The sequence below is a fragment of the Malania oleifera genome, chromosome 8, assembly GCF_029873635.1.
Source record: "Malania oleifera isolate guangnan ecotype guangnan chromosome 8, ASM2987363v1, whole genome shotgun sequence".
In the NCBI taxonomy this organism is placed as follows: domain Eukaryota; kingdom Viridiplantae; phylum Streptophyta; class Magnoliopsida; order Santalales; family Ximeniaceae; genus Malania; species Malania oleifera.
This window is the reverse complement of record NC_080424.1, coordinates 65,861,585-65,881,442: the sequence shown is the minus strand read 5'-3', so window position 1 is coordinate 65,881,442 and position 19,858 is coordinate 65,861,585. Positions and strand designations below refer to the sequence as shown.

The window sequence follows — 19,858 nt, the reverse complement described above, 5'->3', positions numbered from 1 at the left end:
CGTGATCGAAGGCAGTCAGACGAACTCACGACTGCTTCAAAGGCAGGCAGACGAACTTGCGAGGGCTCCGGCTGGTTCGAAACAAAGTCGTGCAGGGTCATGCTTCTTCAAAATGTCGAAGATGAACTCACGATCCTGGTTCGAAGCTCGAAGACGAAGTCGCGAAGGCTTCCGGCTGGTTCAAAGGCTGGCAAACGAACTCACGAAGGGCTTCGAAGGGTCGAAAGGGGCTAGGGCTCTGTTCGTTTGAGTCCAATGAGGGATACGGGTCTGGCTTGGCTATTTTTCTCCTTTAAATGACTTAAAAATTCACAAGGCGTGCCTCACTACGCCTCGCACCCCAATGCTCCTCGTCTCGCCTAGGGTCGCCTCTTGCAGGTCGCCTCGCCCCACCTGGTCTAAGGCGGAAGCATCGTCACATCACTGCGCCTTGCGCTGAGGCGCGCTTTTAACTACTATGGCTATAATGCAATATACTTGATTATGACTTATTGAGTCTTGAACTCACTTATATTTGAAATCATCATTTTTTTTATATTTGTTAAAAGGCATGCTTATTGTAAGGGGGAACCTTATCAAGGTTCTCTCATCTTTGCTCCTTATTTGTCATCATCAAAAATAGGAAGATTGTTGGCCTAACATGACTTTCAAATCTTATTTTGATAATAACAAATAAAGATTAATTTAACAAAGTTGTTGTTTAAGTGATGACATTTTAGGAAATCTTGTATGACAAAGTTCAAAAGGAACAAAGAAATGGAAGTTCAAGATCACTAGCACCATAAAGCCAAACACCATCTACAAAGTGATCAAAAGAATGCTCAAGAGGACCAAGATGTTCAACACATGTGAAAGCTTAAAGAAGACTCAAGCTCAAGTCTAAGAGGATTCAAAGAAAAGACATATATGAAGACTTCAAGCTTAGAGTGTTTAAGTCTTTAGGATGACTTATGTAAGTACTTCATTCTGAATATCATTTTGAAATGTTTTGAAGCTCATTAGGGATTGTCATGGACTTAAAGACCTTATTTTGAAAAACCATGAAAAATGCTTTTTGAAAATAACAAAGCAAGATGGCTAAGAGTTTTTGAAAATAACCAAAAAAAAACAGTGTTTATAACTGTTCAAGCGACTAAAATTTAAACCTCAGGCGCCTAAAGAATTTCCTAAACAAATTTAGAAGAGCCAGTGTAGGCCTAGGCGCCTGACCCTGTTTCAAGTCAAAAATTACATTGTGTTCAGAGACTTCAAGCGACTGACCCCGAGACCTCAGGCGCCTGAACACTATTAACGGCTATAATTTTTAAAAGTTTAAAAATTCAAATTTATATTTCTTGTGCCCCAAACTTCGTATAAACTTGGGAAACACTCCAAGTAACTTAGGCAACACGAATTAAACCTTTTTGAGCCTATAAATACATGATTTCTTGAATCAAATCAGTACCAAGAATTGAAAAACTGCTCTCAAAGCCATATTGCTTTTTCTCTCTCAAAGCTCTCTTGCTCACACATTCATACTGAGAATTGTTGAGATATTCTGAGTTACTGATCCATCTTCTCTGAGCTCAAACCTCTGATTTACTGGTTCACATCAAGAGAAGTATTCCAGTGAAATAATTATTGAAGCTTCAATTCAATTTCTTTTTTATATTTGTTTGAAGTATATTAGCTGAACTTTAATTGTATTAACCAGTTCTATCTGAGAGCATCTCTTGTACAAAAGAAATTCTTTCTTGTTTCTTTGTTTCTTTGCGGTTCAGGTCATTGGATTGTTGTACCGAGCATGGGGTATCGCTTGGAGAGGGGGGCTCCACCCTAAAGGAGGGATTGTAAACGGTTTGTTCCGCCTGCAAAGGAATGTGTTAGTGGAATCCTTAAGTGGTCTTGCCTAAGGCGAGGACATAAGCTGGGCATAAGCCGAACCTCGTAAAAATCTCGGTCTCACTCTTAATCTTTACTCTTTAAATTTCAGCATATATAAATTGTGTTTCTAAGTGCAGATTGCTGAAAATTGAGATTGAGAAAAACTTTTAATTTAATAGAGTACGTTGATTAATCTTTTGCGGAAACTTTAAAGGGAGTACATTGATTAATCGCTTGCGGAAATCTTGGTTAAAAGAACTGCACAAATATTCATTCATATAGGGTTTTAAACTGGGTTTTTGGAAACGCTGAAATAAGAAAGTGTTGTAGCAATTGGTTAAGTATTGTGTGATTGATTGGTTGTTATTATTAAAGGTATTTGGCTTGTGTTGAGATTGAGTGTGGATTGTGGTTGGTTTTTATTGAGCATTTATTTCTTGTGTGTTTGCTAAGTATACAAAAGATTGTGAATTTTTAAAAAGGTTTAAAAGAATTTTATAAACCCAATTCACTCCCCCTCTTGGGACTACACCTTAACTTTTAGTATCCATTGAAAGAACTAGTAATTGAAAAAAAAACGTAGGGTACGGTTTATTGGAATGGGCTATAATTTCGTTGGGTGGGAATCCAAGAGGGCAGTTTTTTGGAATCCAGTAGCGGAGAGGATTACAAAGAGATTAGATGGTTGGGGTGCTTTTTTTCTTCTGGGGTAGAATTACGCTTATCTAGGCTTGTCTCTCTAGCAAGCATTCTGTTGTATTTTCATTTGTTTTTACAATTCCAGCGGTGGTCGCTAGCAAGCTTGAAAGAATTATAAGAGATTTTTTGTGGTCTAGTATGGGGGATCTCAGGGACCATTTAGTAAGCTAGGCAGAGGTTTGTAAGTCTAAAAAGGAGGAGGGGTTGGGTCTTGGTAACTAGGTGTCTAAAAGCATTGTTTTTTTAGCTAAATGGTTGAGGCACTTCCCCTTAGAAGATAATTCCCTTTCATACCAATGCTAGTTTAAGATGCTCTTTTGGGAGCCCATGGAGGTCTATTTCCCAATTTTACTTTATTTTCACCCCTCACACTAAATTTGTAGTGAGGAGGGGTTCCTGGATTCATTTTTGGGAAGACCCATGGCTCAAGAACGATTCTTTTCCTTCCAAATAACAGGATAAAGAGGAAAGGGAGAGTTTGAATAGGTAAGAAATTCAAAGAATGATTTACAAGAAAACATCCCCGAATGATCCAAACACCCAAGAATGAACATCCCTACCCAAGGATAATTTGCAGATGTTCAATATGAAAACAAGGAAGACAACTCCACCATCTCCTATAATTTACAGGTCTTTTCAAATGAAGATTCCAAGAGATTGGAAAGCTAGTCACATTGTCCACAAAGAAAGAATGGCTCAGAGCACAGTCTAAATAGACGAGGAAAAAGTGGAACATGCATATGGAAAAACCACAAATATTTGCATGGCATCCTTATGTAAAAATATTTTAATTGCAATTGTTAAATAATTAAAGAAACAATGCAAGGCAAGAAGCAGGAATATAACATTCTTTAAGTCCTTCCACTTCTACTTATTCCATATTCTATTTAAGCCAATTGATATTGTTATACATGTTTTAGATAGAAGATGGTAGAATATACATATATATACACACACATACATACATATGTAATTGTGTGTGTGTGTGTGTATGAATATATATATATATATATATATATACATATATATATAACATATGTGTGTGTAAAATTATAAACATATCCATGTTGTACCATATCTAAAATTTTTAAAGATTTTATAACTGCATATCTCGATATCTCGTAATCCCATATCCATATACATAAAAGCTTCATTGCATCAAAGGAACAAAGCACAAAATTGTCAAATCAAGATTTGAATCGTGAATCAAATCCCAATTTTAGGAAAGGAGAATTGACAATCAAATTGAATCATAGATTCATAATATTCGGCACAAATTTTCAAAACTGATGCAATGACATGCATATACTGATATATGTACATCAAACAAAATAGTAAAATACATTTAAATTTTAACAATAAAAAATCATATTTCATTTGAATGCTTTCACTAAAGAAAAAAAAAAAGGTAAGAGAGCCAAGAGAAATTAATGAAAAAACTAAATTCTATGATGTTTATGGGGAGGAAACAAGAAAAAATAATAAAAAACTGAAATTTTGGGGTTTATTAACATTTTTAAAAAATCATATTTCATGCATATGTTTTCCCAAACTTTATTTAAAAAAAAAAAAAGTTTTAATAAACAAAGCTGACAAATAATTGAACTACTAAAAAAACCAAAACTTCGAATCTTAACAGCAGAATGAAACATGAGACCGCCTTAGTTGACCTTTGGCCCCTTCTTCTCAATGGCAGAACACTATACTCCCTCCAAGAGTGAAGAATGGTTTTGTGAGGCAATAGAAGACCTAAACTTCTGTTTTCTCCTCTCTTTTCAGCACAGAACAGACGTAGAGAAGGAATGGAAGGGAATCATGTGAAAAAAAAAGCAACGGAAAAAAACAAGGGCTATTTTTGGGGGTTCAAAACCAGTTGGGCCTGACTGTATCTGATAGGTTCAAATGACTGGATCAGAATTCTGACAGGTTCAGAATTGTGTGAATCGATTTATTCAAGGGGTGGATCGGTCTGCAACAATTCAGCCGTTTTTCATTCTCTAATAAGATATGGAATTTGGTGTGAAACTGATATGAGTCGTCTGATCCTGTGAGACTCTTAACAACTATGCAGAGCACCACCACAATAGAAAGCTAATTGCACAACCCACTCGTCAAAAGGAGATGGATTGAGTTGAAAGTTTCAAATATTTGATGATTTTACTTTAAATATTTTTATTATAAGCTAAAACCAATCCATTTTGCCACACAGCATGCTTATGGTGGGCTTGCACCTGCCTAACCACCTAAACACTACTAGCAATTGAAATTTAAAAATAACTAGCAAAAGACTGTACTTCTAATGCTTGGAGCAAGCATCTCCAGTATATTAATACTTAAGAAGACACATTACAACGTGCTTAAGGAACAATAATGGCAACTAACACAAAAGAAAATTAACAAATCTACTATGTCCAATGTAAAAGAAATCTCAAGTGCAATCTACTGGTACTCCTATGAGGCAAAATATAGCACATGCATGGATGCACACTGTCAACATTTTTAGTTAATTAATGGCAACTAATGAATTAATGCATTTAAAGGAACATTAATGGCAACCAGTGTACAAGAAAATTAACAAATATGCAACAACAACAACAAAACCAAGCCCTAAGTCCCACTAGGTGGAGTCGGCTATATGAATCTTTTTCCGCCAATTTATGCGATCATGGACCATTTCTTTTGACAAATTCAAGACTATTAAATTCTTACTCACTATCTCATTTCAAGTTATTTTAGGTCTACCCCTACCCCTTCTACTGTCTCCCATAGTAACTAACTTACTCTTCCTCACTAGCGTACTATGTAGCCTACGTTGCAAGTGCCCAAACCATCCGAGTCGTCCCTCCCTTATCTTATCTTTTATAGGAGCTACACCTAACTTACCGCAAATATATTCATTTCTTAATTTATCTTTCAGTGGTATACCACTCATTCATCTAAGCATTATCATCTCAGCAACTTTTACTTTTTGGATATTCTATTTCTTCTTCGCTCAACATTTTAATTTATATAGCATAGATGGTCTTATAGCCATCCTATAAAACTTCCCTTTTAATTTTAAGGGTCTTCTACGATCACAAAGCACACTTAAAGCACTTCTCCATTTTACCCAACCTGCTTTAACTCTATGCATTACATCATCTTCAATTTCTCCTTCAGCTTGCATAATAGATTCAAGGTATCGAAATCTACAAGTGCTATTTATTTCTTCATCATCAAGTTTAACTTTGTCTCCAATATTCCTCATACCATTACTGAAATTACATTTCATATATTCTGTTTTATTTCTAATTATTCTAAAACCTCTAGATTCCAAAGCTTCTCTCCATAATTCTAACTTAGCCTCTACTCCGTATCCTAATTTCATCAAACAATACAATATCATATGCAAACAACATACACCGTGGAACATCATTTTGAATGCTCTTAGTCAGTCCATCACTAAAGCAAAGCAAAAAGATAACGACTCAAAGCAAATCCTTGATATGTATCTATAGTGATTGGAAATTCTCTAGTTTCTCCATCTATAGTCCTTGCACTAGTCATTACTCCATCACACATATCCTTAATGACATCATTATACCTACTACATACACCTATTTTTCTAAAACCAACCATAAAACTTCCCTAAGTACCCTATCATATGCTTTCTCTAAGTCAATAAATACCATATGCAAGTCACTGTTCTTTTCCCTAAACTTTTCCATTAATCTTCTTAAAAGATATATATCTTCTGTGGTAGATCTCCCAAGCATAAAACCAAATTGATTTTCAGATACCTTTGTCTCTAACCTTAATCTTTGTTGACTACCCTTTCCCACAATATCATCTTCACTTTTTATAAATTTTACATTTCCTAAGTCTTTACTCTTCCTTTCTCTAACTTTGGCAAGTTTAAATATATTTCTTTCTCCTTCTTTTGTATCTAATCTATTATACAAACTATTAAATAATATGTGTTTAGCTTCACTAATGGCCTTTTTTGCATCTTTTCTCGCCTCTTTATACTTTTCAAAGTTATTCATGCTTCTACATTTTTGTCACGTTTTATACCAAATTCTTTTTGTCTTTATGGCTTTTTGGACGTCTTTATCTCACCATCAACTTTCTTTGCTATTCAAGAATCTTCCCCTTAATTCACCTAAAATCTCTTTTGCTATCTTTTTAATGGAGCTAGCTAATCTACTCCAAAAAGTATTTGTATCTATCCCATTTTCTATAGTCCAATCCCCATCTTTGATTATTTTATCTTTAAATTTTATGATATTTTCTCTCTTTAGGTTCAACCACCTAGTTCTCCTATACTGGTTTATTTTATACTTTTTCTTTCATTTTTTAATAAATATGTCTAACACTGAGACTCTCTGTGGTGTAGTTAGACTTTCACCTAGAATAACTTTACAATCCTTGCATGACAAACGATCGACCCTCCTAGTTAAAAGAAAAAATCTATTTGACTTCTATTTTTTCCACTTTTAAAGATTATTAAGTGTTCTTCTCTCTTTTTAAAGCAAGTATTTATTGTAATAAAATCATATGACATAGTGAAGTCTAAGATCATCTCCCCAAACTCATTTTTGTTTCCTAGTGAAGTCTAAGATCATCTCCCCAAACTCATTTTTGTTTCCATATCCATATCCTCTATGTATGAGGTTGTAACCTTTATTATCTCTTCCAACATGTCCATTCAAATCTCCTCCTATGAATATTTTCTCAATCTCTGGTATGCCTTATATAATACTATCCATATCTTCCCAAAATTGTCACTTAAGATTTTCTGCTAAGTTTACTTGAGGAGCATAAGTACCAATGACATTTATTATCTCTTAGCCTAATACCATCTTGATTTTTATAATTCTATCCCCTACTTTGTTTACACCAACGCTATCTTTTAAGTTTTTGTCTTTAATAATTCCAACTTCATCTTATGGTTTTTTTTTCCAGTGTACCAAAGTTTGAATCCTAATTTATCAATTTCTTTAGATTTCTCCCCCACCTACTTAGTTTCTTTAAGGCAAATTATATGAATTTTTCTTCTAATCATTGTGTCCACAATTTCCATGTTTTTACCCGTAAGTATCCCTATATTCCAAGTTGTTAATCTAATCCTAATTTCCTGAACTAGCTTCTTTACTTGCCCACATCCAGAATGATGCAGGAACCCTCTCATATTTGACACCATACCTAGGCGCCAACACAGTTCATCGCTTTGGGGCGACGACCTAGCTCACCCTCGCCCACTTTTCGCTACACCCGGGGTAGTACAAGTGCAACACCTCGCTCGTTTACCCGGGCTTGGGACCGACTTTGTGTGAAAAAATTAAGATATTAAGTGCATCATAGACGGAGTTCAAGAAAATTAACAAATATATATTAAAGAAATCTTAACAGTAATCTATTGGTACTCCCATGCGGCAGAATACAGCACACACATGGATGCACAATGCCAACATTTTTAGTGAATCTCAGTTTCCATAAGCAATATATACATGTGGCAGTCTAGTTGACATGCATAAGCAGCATGTCAAGATCAAGATGATACCAAGATCCATCAATATGAATCGCAGCACTGAATCTTGCGTCAGCTTATTCTTCTCATGCATGTCAAACATTAAGAAATATCTCATCAAAATAATTTTCCAAATTAGTTTTTATTTAATATTTTTCTACAACAAACTGGATGTTGTAGGCGAATAGGATAGGACAGATTTAATTTTTGACAAGCCTGATAGAGTAAAATCATCTATATAAGCAATGGAAAAGCCAACCATGCAAAACGCCGGGTGAAAATTTGGCCGGTTTTACACCAAATGTAGTTTTGCATTGGTCAATATTGGAAGAGTTATATTGTAACTTTAAACAAAATAGAATGACAAAAATATACCTGGCAAAGTACTAAGGTTGAATTCTTGAATAAGCTATCACTGACCCAAACATAGATGCCAACAACCTTCATGCCACCCACTAGCATTCTGGAAACCTGAATGCACAATAATCTCACAATTACACCATTATAGACCATGCAAAAATTTAGATGGTAACACTATATATATCCAACCTTCGATTTAAAGATTTTATTACAGTGGGGGAAAAAGCTATCTAGATTGTTTTTGTTTTGCTTCTAAACACTCAAAATCAATGAACCAAAATGAATGAAGCTGTACAAATCATAAACAAATAGTGTGCATGCACACAGAGATTGTATCATGATAAGAACGTCAGAGATCAAATATCTCAATAAAATAGTTATTGTTCTGTCAGGTGATAATAAATAAGGTGATATTTCAAATTGCTGTATTAATTTACACGGCTTATTCAATTTTTTTTTAGGTAATAAACCAAGTCTATTAAAAAGAAAACATAATTACAACGAAATGATGATAAGAAATCACTCAAGAAAAAAGCGCAAAAGAAGCAAATTACATCAAAGCTGCCTTCCAATCCCTTTAAATATCAGACAGCAAGACACCCCAACGACCAACACAAACCACCCCCCCCCCCCGGGCGCCCCCCAAAAAAACCAAAAGAAGAGTGAGCCCAAAAAGAAGCAAGAAAAATAACTTTCTCTCAAAGCAATCTTGGAGAAGTCTTTTAAACTTTAAAAACTCTAGCACTCCTTTCCGGCCAAAGTGACCACAAGATTGTAGAAACAGCAGAGTTCCAAAATTATGCACAATTTTAAGACAGAAGGAGATACAAAGTGCACCTGTTAGCAATTCAAAGCTACTAGCATGTGCAGTTTTATTCATCCTCATTAAAATAATTTTTTTTATTTTAATTTATTCTAGAATTCCAATGATTCCATCAACATATATAATTGAATAAGGATCTAAAATTCAAAGTATTCAGACTTTGTCCATCATAAAGTCCATGAAACTATGAAACTAAAACCAAAAAAAGCCACATAAAAGTTATAGCGAGGTAGCTTGGAGTAACTGCCTGCTAAAAATGCTTTAAATCCTTGGGTTGCTAACAATTTAAAATACCTGAATTAAGTTTGTTCCTAACACTCAATTTGTGTAATGAACCCACTCGTAATTGTAATAAGCTCAATACAATTGTAATGAACTCAACAGAGTGGTAATGTATAATTGAATGAATTACATGCAGAAAAATGAGATTACAGAAATGAACGGAATTCACTGGTGCAATGCATACAAAATAAATGGAAATCAGGGAGAACAGGTTGGCTGGTTCGAGAATGCCACTCTCCAAGTTAACATAAGAGATTTCAATATTTCTATCCCCTCCTACATTCCCGCTGGCCCTATAAATGCTTAACGACCTGCAACAACTTCTTTCTGGAAGACCCACAGGAGCTTACTCTACTTGAGCCACCCGCTGGCCCACTTCTACCCACCTAAACAGCAATAAAGAAAACAGAATTGGAACTAATGGATCAATGGGCCTCAGCTGCAGTGCCTCAGGCCAACTTTCGGACGGTCATGGACTTCGGCCCACAGAATCTCAACCCAGCTTTCCATCACGGCCTGCAACACTTCAGCCCAACAGCCACACGGTCCACCCAGCGCCAGACTTCTCCTTGCACACGAGCCTACCGACTCCCTCCCGTTGGCCAGTTGTTTCCACCTGGCCCCACACGCAGTCAGCTCCCCCTGCATCAACGCCTCACTTCCATCCTCACCAACTTCGAAGAGCCACCTCGGTTCTTGCCCTATGAGAGTCATCTCCAGTTTCCCCAGTCTCAAAGAAATACGCAAAGGGTCGCCTCGGTCAGCAAACGGCCACCTCAGTTTTCCCCCTACAACACTCACTTCAGCTATTGTAAATCCACTCAGGTCTCCAGTGTTCTCCCAGCTCCCCTCTGGTCTCCTCCTACCTTATTTTGTCTTCAGCCCGTAGCAATACCTTCCCCTTCAGAGCACCTTGCCCACAAGGTGGGGAAACTGCTCCTGTAACGCATAATACCACTCCCAAGTTGCATAATACCCACAAGGTTTTAGGGTTCCTTGGGGATCAGTGGGTGGTAACCGTGGCTTACCTGAGTTGAAGCTCCCAGGTGGGGCTTGAGCTGGGATACATGAAAAACGGGATGAATTTGGGTCCCCACTAGAAGATCAAGCTTGTAAGCGACTTCTCCAATTTTCTGTAACACCCGGAAGGGTCCATAGAACCTCGGTGACAGCTTCAGATTCTGCCGGACAGCAACGGTTGTCTGTCTGTAAGGCTGGAGTCGCAGGTATACCCAGTCGCCCACCGCAAAATTTCGCTCCTTTCTCTTAAGATCAACATACTTCCTCATTATGTTTTGTGCCTATTGTAGGTTTTGCTTAAGGAGACTCAATGTTACCTCGCAATCTCTGAGGTAATCGTCGACCATCGCCACATTGGTGGTCCCCAGGACGTAGCTCAATAGGTGTGGTGGTGGTACACCATAGACGATCTGGTAGGGGGTAATTTTAGCCAACGTATGGTAAGATGTGTTATACCAGTACTTTGCTAATGGTAAGTTTTTCACCCAATTTTTTTGTGTGTCCCCCACAAAGCACCTAAGATATCCTTCCAAACACTTGTTCACCACCTCAATCTAACCGTCGGTCTGCGGGTGGTAGGCCGTACTGAACTTCAGTTGGACTCCCTATAGAGAAAAGAGTTCCAGCCAAAATTTACTTAGAAATGTGGTTCCCCAGTCCGAGACAATGGTTCTTGGCATCCCATGTAATTTGAAAATGTTCTGCATGAAACTTAGGGCTACTTGGCTTGCTGTGAATGGGTGACTTAGGGGTAGGAAATGGGCATATTTGGAGAGTCGGTCAACCACCACCAAAATAACGCCTTTCCCTCGTGAGAGGGGTAAGCCCTCTATGAAATCCATACTTAGATCTGTCCACACCTGTTCTGGAATGGGAAGTGGCTGTAACAAGCCCACGGGGTAAGTGTTTTCCCCATTCATCTGCTGACATATGGGGCATTCTTGTATGAATCGCTCGACTTCTTTCTTCATGTCACACCAATAAAAATCTCTTCTGGTTCTCTGTATTGTTTTTTCATATCCCTCATGCCCTGCTACTGCATTGCCATGAACTATGTGTAATACTTGTTGCTTGATCTGTTCATTTCTGCCTATAAACAACTTGCCTTTGTAAAATAATAACCCATCCCTCAGGGTGAAACCTTCTTCTTGTGTGCCCGATTGAATTTGCTGCATAAGATTTTGTATGTCACTGTCATCTGCATACGATGCTCTTAAATTATCAATCCACCCAACTGTGGGGAACGAAATAACCATTATACTTGCATCGTTGTTTGCTGCATGATTGTTTGCTAGGTTGAGAGTGTCACTTTCTAAATCTTTTCTAAACAGAGCATCTGCTACTCGATTCTTTTGTCCCTTTTCGTACTATACTATAAAATCATATCCCAATAGTTTTGTGATCCACTTCTATTGCACTGGGGTGCCCATTCTTTGTTCCAACATGAATTTTAAACTCTGTTGATCTGTTTTGATAATGAATGATTGCCCTAAGATCTCCATTTCTTAACTGTTGTTACTAAAGCTACCAATTATTTCTCATATGTTGACATGAGAAGGGTTCTGCCTTTCAATGCTTGACTGAAGTGTGCTATTGGTTGCCCTTGTTGCATGAGTACTGCCCCAATCACCTTACCTGATGCATCGCATTAAATTATAAATTTCTTTGTGAAGTATGATAGGGCTAGAATAGGTGGTGTGGACACTACCTCCTTTAGTTCCCCAAAAGCCTTCTCAGTCTCCTCATTCCAGTGAAACCCGTTCTTCTTAAGTAAAATGGTCAGGGGTGCTGCTATGGCTCTATACCCCTTAATAAATCTTCTGTAATACCCTGTGAGACCTAGGAACCCTCTTAGAGCTTTGAGAGTCTTAGGTAGAGGCCAATCAATCATAACTTGTAACTTGGTGGGGTTTGCCCTCACCCCCTTACCCGATGCCAAATGCCCTAGATACTCCACCTCTTGACAGCCAAATTTGCATTTACTTCTCTTGGCAAATAGTTGTTGATCGAATAGAATTTGTAGGGCCATTCTTAGGTGTTAGAGGTGTTCTTCCATGGATTTGTTGTACACCAGAATGTCATCAAAGAAAACCATAATGAATTTTATAAGATGGGGTCAGAATACCTCATTCATCAAGCCTTGGAAGGTCGATGGTGCATTTGTCAGTCCAAAGGGCATCACAAGGAACTCATACTGTCCTTAATGTGTCCGGAAAGCTGTCTTAGGTATGACCTCTGCCTTTCCCCTAATTCGATGGTACCCGAACCTCAGATCCAGTTTTGAAAAGACCTCAGCCCCATGTAGTTCATCCAACAACTCCTCACTCACAGGTATAGGAAATTTATCCTTTATGGTAACCTGGTTTAGGGCAAGATAGTCTACACACATACTCCACGTGCCATCGGCTTTCCTTACCAACAAAACGGGAGAGGAGTAAGGACTATGGCATGGTCTTATAGTTCCTAGCTCCAACAACTCCCGAACAATCCTTTCTATTTCCTCTTTTTTGAAAATAAGGGTATCAGTAGGGTCTCACACTGATGGGAGAGGTCCCCTCCTTAATAGTTATTCCATGGTCACATGACCTAATGGGCAGTAATCCCTTAGGTTCTGCAAATACTTGTTGAAACTCATCCAGCAAGGATGTTAGGGCTAGGAAAGTGTTGTCAGTTTCCATTTCTTCTAACTCTTCCAATAATTGTAACAGAATTCCTTTCCTCTCCAATTGAGAGTATTTTCCCCCCATTTCCTCTTCCACTAACCCTTGGGAAGTGAGTCTTTGCAGGCAAACCGCCTTGCCATGATGATGGAATTTCATAGTGAGTTTAACAAACTCCCACATGATTTCACCAAGCATACTAAGCCATTGAATCCCAAGTACAATATCACAGCCCCCCAAAATTAGAGAGTACATATCAACTTCAAATCTAGTCCCTTGCACCGCAAAACTCATTGTTGAACACCTTCCTTCACCCCATATCTCCTCTCCATTAGCCACCTTCACCTTCTCTTCACTATTCGTGGCAGCTTAAGTCTCTTAACCAGAGCTGGATCAATGAAATTATGAGTGCTGCCGGAATCAACTAGTAGCACAAAAGATTGCCCTCTGAAAGAACCAGCTACTCTCATTGTTCTGGAGTGAGGAGATCCCATTAGTGCATGTAGGGTTATTTCCACCCTATCCTCTCCCTCTCCCTGCTGCTGTTCAAACCCTTCACCCTCGGGACATCATGCCACACTACCCCGGGTGGTTCCTCCTTTTCATTGAAATAGTTTAACTTGCTCCTTTCCAACAGGAAAATCTTGGCAGCCCCACATTTATGCCCGGGGTGCCATTTGGCATCACAATTAAAACATAACCCCATGCTCTTCTTTTCTCTTATTTGTTCAGGTGAATATTTGTGGATCTGGGGGTTGGTCTTGGCTGCTCGTTTGGTCACAGGATGATGATATAATGGGGCAGAGTGTTTAGGTAGAATATACTTCTTAGTTGCTAGTAGGTTTTCGCCTTGTATTCGAGCCTTGCCATAGGCCATATGCACATTGATTGGGTTCAAGAGTTTCACTGCCCACCTTATCTCCTCCTTCAATTCCCCTATAAACAAACTGAGCTGATGATCCTCATCTAGGTTTCTAACTCTATTGGATAATTCCTCAAACTGTTCCTTGAACAAGATTACCGTAGACGTTTGTTTTAGGTTGGATAGTTGCTCCAATGGATCATCATAAGGATTGACCCCAAATCGGGTATGCAGGGCCCTTTCAAATGCCTCCCAACTCGTTAATAGACCAGACCTCTCCAAGTCTTGAAACCAAATCAAAGCCTTATCCTCCATGTGGAAGGATGCCAACAGAATCTCATGATGGGGTGGGGTTTCAAGAAATATGAAGAAATGATTGACCCTATAAAGCCAACCTACTGGATCCAAACCATTAAATGTAGGAAAATCAACTCTCACAAGTTTAGTTTGAATACCTACTTTATCTACATTCTGTTGCTCCCTATTGAAGCTCTCAAAGTGTTGATGACTGAATTCATTGCCAGATGTTCCTCCCGAACCCTCCTAATCGAGTTTCTACTTGCCGAGAAGTTTCACAATCTCAGAGAGAGCTTCCAACTGTTGAGTAATAGTGATAAGTAACTTCTGTTGATCTGCTTGAATTTGTTGGGTATTGGCTTGAGCAATTAGAATCTCCTGCTGAAATTTCTAATGTTCTTCTTGTGATTTTGTCAAGGTAGCAATGGATTCCAGCAGCTGGTTCATGCGAGTGCCCTCTCCCACGGTGGCAGGAACTTGTCTCTGATACCAATTGTAATGAACCCACTCATACTTGTAATAAACTCAATACAATTGTAATGAACTCAACAGAGTGGTAATGTATAATTGAAGGAATTACATGCAAAAGAATGAGATTACAGAAATAAACGGAATTCACTAGTGCAATGCATACAAAATAAATGGAAATCAGGGAGAACAGGTTGGCTGGTTCGAGAATGCCACTCTCCAAGTTAACATAAGAGATTCCAATTTTTCTATCCCCTCCTACATTCCCGCTGGCCCTATAAATGCTTAATGACCTGCAACAACTTCTTTCTGGAAGACCCACAGGAGCTTACTCTACTTGGGCTACCCGCTGGCCCACTTCTACCCACCTAAACAGCAATAAAGAAAATAGAATTGGAACTAATGGATCAATGTGCCTCGGGTGCAATGCCTCAGCCCAACTTTCACACAGTCATGGACTTTGGCCCACAGAATCTCAACCCAGCTTTCCATCATGGCCTGCAACACTTCAGCCCAATAGCCACACGGTCCACCCAGCGCCAGACTTCTCCTTGCACACGAGCCTACTGACTCCCTCCTGTTGGCCAGTTGTTTCCACCTGGCCCCACACACAATCAGCTCCCCCTGTATCAACGCGTCACTTCCATCCTCGGCAGCTTCAAAGAGCCACCTCGGTTCTTGCCCTGCAAGAGTCATCTCCAGCTTCCCCAGTCTCAAAGAGTCACCTCAATACGCGAAGGGTCACCTCGGTCAGCGAACGGCCACCTTGGTTTTCCCCCTGCAACGCTCACTTTAGCTACTATATCCATTCGGGTCTCCAGTGTTCTTCCAGCTCTCCTCTGTTCTCCTCCTACCTTATTCTGTCTTCAGCCCGTAGCAGTTTGCATCCCAACTTTGTCGACCAAATTTTTTCCAGGTTCTAAATGATTGAGTTCAACCATCCAAGTATGCACCAAATTGTCTCAAATTTTAGAAAAAATAAATAAATAACATGAAAAAAAGAATCCCATGAAAATTGAAATCAAAACTCCAGTAACTAAATTCTAAAACCACTGTGCAGCATAAGAAAACTTTGAATGGAAAATTAAACAGAATAAAAAAGTTACGTGCGCCCAGACACAACTGCAAACTGCTCCATTGATTTCAAGAAACACAAAAGAACTGAAAAAATCACAATGTAAGTCGTAAAAGAGAAATATATTGGGAGTTGTTTCACTTTTACCTGACGAGCATGCTCAGCGACCCAATCTTGGTCAATAACCAAGGACGAAGATTCGGCCTGAGATTTGCCCTTTGACCCTTTCCTCTTATCGTCTCGGGCGGTCTCCATGAGCGAACAAGCTGGCTCCCCGGCATCGTTGGGCGGCGTAGGAACCAAATCGAACACAAAACCTCGATCAAGAGCGGCACTCAGCTTGCCAATAACAAGACCCACCTGAGAAATACAAACCCCAACAGTCCCAAATCCTCATTTCATCATACATACATACATACATACATACATATATATATATATATATATATATATAAGATATCATACAGACAGAGACGCCACGCGCAGACCTCGGAGGGGACTCCGGACTGCGTGAGGCGATCCTCCGCCAATTTGAGCTGAGTTTCTTCTCCGACCACAGTCTTCACCATGATTTGATCCTGTCTTCTTGATTTCAACTTTTCAAGCCAGATCACCTACTGAAACAATTCAACAATTGGTACAAGCTTTGCATGGAATGATGAGAATCCAATCCAGAACATTTTTTTTCCCCGGTTTACTAGGGCATTTCACGTTTGAAGGCTGAAGCTGATGCTCAACCGACTGGCCCTCGACGCAAAATAATAACGTAAAATTAGGTAATATCTGGTAGGTGAGTTTTTTTTGTCAATAAAATAATTATAATTACAAATTATAATAACTTACATAAAAATATATTATTACTTAAGTAAATAATTTTTTTTTTAAACAACTATGATTTTGTAACAAGAAACAACAACCAAACCAAACTTTAATTCCTACTATGTGAGGTCGGTTATATGAATCATTTTTCGCCAATTTATGTGATTATGGAGTATTTTTTTTTATAGATTCAAGGATGTTAATCATTATCTCCTCCCAAGTTATTTTAGGTCTAACTCTACCCCTTCTACTACCCTCACAGTAACTAACTCACTCTTCCTCACTAGTCCATACCATTTCAGTCGTCCATCCCTTATCTTAACAGGAGGTACACCTAACTTATTGTGTGTAACGACATGCTTATTTTACCATATTTTATATATATATATATATATATATATATATATATATATATATATAACAACATTCATAATAATTCTAACATCCTGCTAAACTGTTATAATCATGATCAACCTAGACTCATGGATAGTAGGGATATATCTGTCATACATCTTAATACCCAAGCAGCGGAAAACATAATTTACATACATGTCATACCACATCAAACACAATACCAGAGTTCCACTGAGTATGTCATATATATACAATCATCCAAAAAAAGTCCAAAAAAGTATCCTAGGGTCTCAATCCAAAAAGTCATCTAACCTAACCCTAGCTCAACTATTTACCCTTCTGACAGGGTAGCTCAATCAACTTCTACTAATGCGGGGCTCTATTCGCCCTCCTACCTAAATTTCCTGAAATGTTTGTAATACTGGGGTGAGACACCTCTCAGCAAGGGAGATAAACTAACATTAGTGTGTGGCAACATGAGTATTATTGTGACATAAACATGAACTGTACTTAATTGTATAACATGTAAAACTGTATGTATAGTTTCTGAATAAAACATGATTTGACATAACATAATATTACCCAAGAGGAATAATTAGTTAATGTCATGTCTTACCCCCCCCCCCCCACAGACAGGGTTGTACATCCTGAAGGCAGGACCTTGCAATAATTGGTCGACAACGCTAAGTCAAACATAAGTCTGTAAGTACGATAGGCTTGCCTTACCTGGTTTGGACTGCCAGTGGGACACCTGCACTACCATGAAGTCACATCGACTATCATCTCCCACACTCTATCTGAGATGTGTGGTATCACTAACATAAACATAATCTTGAACATATAGCTACAATACCGTACTTTGTGAAACTAAATTAAGTCATTCGGGTTCTGATAACATATATTACATTTCATAATACTGATACATAACTGTTTCATATTTCATAGAAATATCTGACATGATCATATTTTCATGAATTCTGACATATCATACATATTTACGACATCTACACCAACATAAATCACGGCATCTGCGCCAACATATCATATCATATAAATCACAGCATCTACACCAGCATATCTTATCGTATAAATCATAGCATCTGCGCCAGCATATCTTATCGTATAAATCACGGCATCTGCGCCGACATAAAACATAACATGTAAGAACCCGACTCGTGAGATATGGAATAGATAAATACAAAAATGGTAAAACAGTAATTTGAGTGGGCTTCATCGACGAAGCCAGAGTTTCGTCGATGAAGGCTCTTCTATTTTTCGATGATGAAATTCAGAGGTTCGTCGATGAGGAGAAGCCTGGTTTTAGGGAATTCGGAAATCTCAAGCTGGTCGACGAGACCACCACTACGTCAACGAACTTCCTTCGTTGGCTCGTCGACGAAGACGTCGTCTCGTCGATGAGGTTGGCCGAGTCAAAGGTGCTATAAATATCTTTTTCTTTGCTTAGAAGCTAAGTTAACAAGGTTTTCTCTCCCTTTCTCTTTAGAATTCGAAGCCACTCTCTCTCTCTAGATTTATTCGTCGTTCGTTGTTAGAATCGATAAACCAATGTTACAGTGAGGATCAGGGAAGAAATCTCTACTTGTTCTATGGAACAGATCTTCGTTTTGAGGTCTTCGGGTTTTGACCCAAAAATCGAGGTAGGTTCGGTTCTCATTTCCGTTTTAATAGAACTGTAGGGAGTAAGATTGTGAGTAATTATTGTACTGTGATTTATAAGTTTTGGGAACTCGGTTCGCTGTTTAGGAGTTGTAGAGTTTGGACTGGATTTTCGAGGAAAGGTAAGGAGATTCTGTTTATATCGGTTATTTTCAAAATCGGATTCGGTAGAACTGTGGTTCGCGATCCTGTGTATGTTTTGGCTACTTATTTGGGGAAATCTAATGAATAAAATTATGGGGTTTTCATGTTACAGTTTTGGGAAAAGGGGGCATCGGGTTGCATCTCTAGTGTCATTGGAAAATCGTAGATATATTGTGTTATAGAGATGGTCGTGCCTTGACTTGTTTTAAACTGTATTTTGAAAATCATGATTTTGAGATTACCAAATGGGTGTGAAATGAACTGTTATATGAACATGCATGAGTTGTGATTTGCTGAAATGAGATATGGAATATATGTTCTGAATTATTCCAGGTTGTGAAAGAGTGTCCGACTTTATATCCGAGGGAGTGAATATCATCTGCTAGTGGCAAGAGTGTCCAGCTCTATATCCGAGGGTGTAAAATACCACCTGCTAGAGGCAAGAGTGTCAGGCTCTATATCCGAGGGCGTGAAATATCGCCTCTTACCGGTTGATCACCAAAGGGTGTGGATCCACCAGTTGTACCGGTACGATGCCATAGGAGCTTGGGGCTACGCCATGTACCGGGGATGCCGTGTAATGCATGTTGGCTTCATGCCGAAAGGTGTGACGACACCGAGTTACTTGATCATATGTGTGTGGGTGTTGAGAACTATATTGGATTTGTATTGAATTGTGTATGTTATATGTCATGATAACACTCATACGCCACACACCGATATAATCTGATTCTCTGATTCTTCCTTACTAAGAGGTATCTCACCCCTATCGTACCTACATATTTTTAGGTCCTTCGAGTAACTAGAACTAGTGTCCTTGTGTTGGAAGCATAGTGGTTGGTATACTGCGTGAAGTGCTTGTGTAAGTACTAGGACTATAACAGGGTTGTCATTTTGGGTATTTGCTGGCACCTTGGGTTATGTTGTGTATTATGAAGCTTAGACT

At 38.6% G+C, this 19,858-nt stretch overlaps 1 protein-coding gene across 2 annotated transcripts in view; it reads right to left on the bottom strand.

The window, feature by feature from the left end:
* LOC131162428 (uncharacterized) overlaps positions 1-16,673 on the bottom strand; it is a 59,018-nt gene extending 42,345 nt beyond the window's left edge. For both annotated transcript variants that reach the window (XM_058118883.1, XM_058118884.1), the window contains exons 1-3: positions 16,407-16,673; positions 16,066-16,278; positions 8,447-8,542 (exon numbers count right to left, since the gene is read on the bottom strand). In XM_058118883.1, the coding sequence (XP_057974866.1) occupies positions 8,447-8,542; positions 16,066-16,278; positions 16,407-16,487 (390 nt within the window). In that variant the 5' untranslated portion in view covers positions 16,488-16,673. The remainder of the gene's footprint in view (positions 1-8,446; positions 8,543-16,065; positions 16,279-16,406) is intronic.
* Between the last annotated feature and the right edge of the window lie 3,185 nt (positions 16,674-19,858).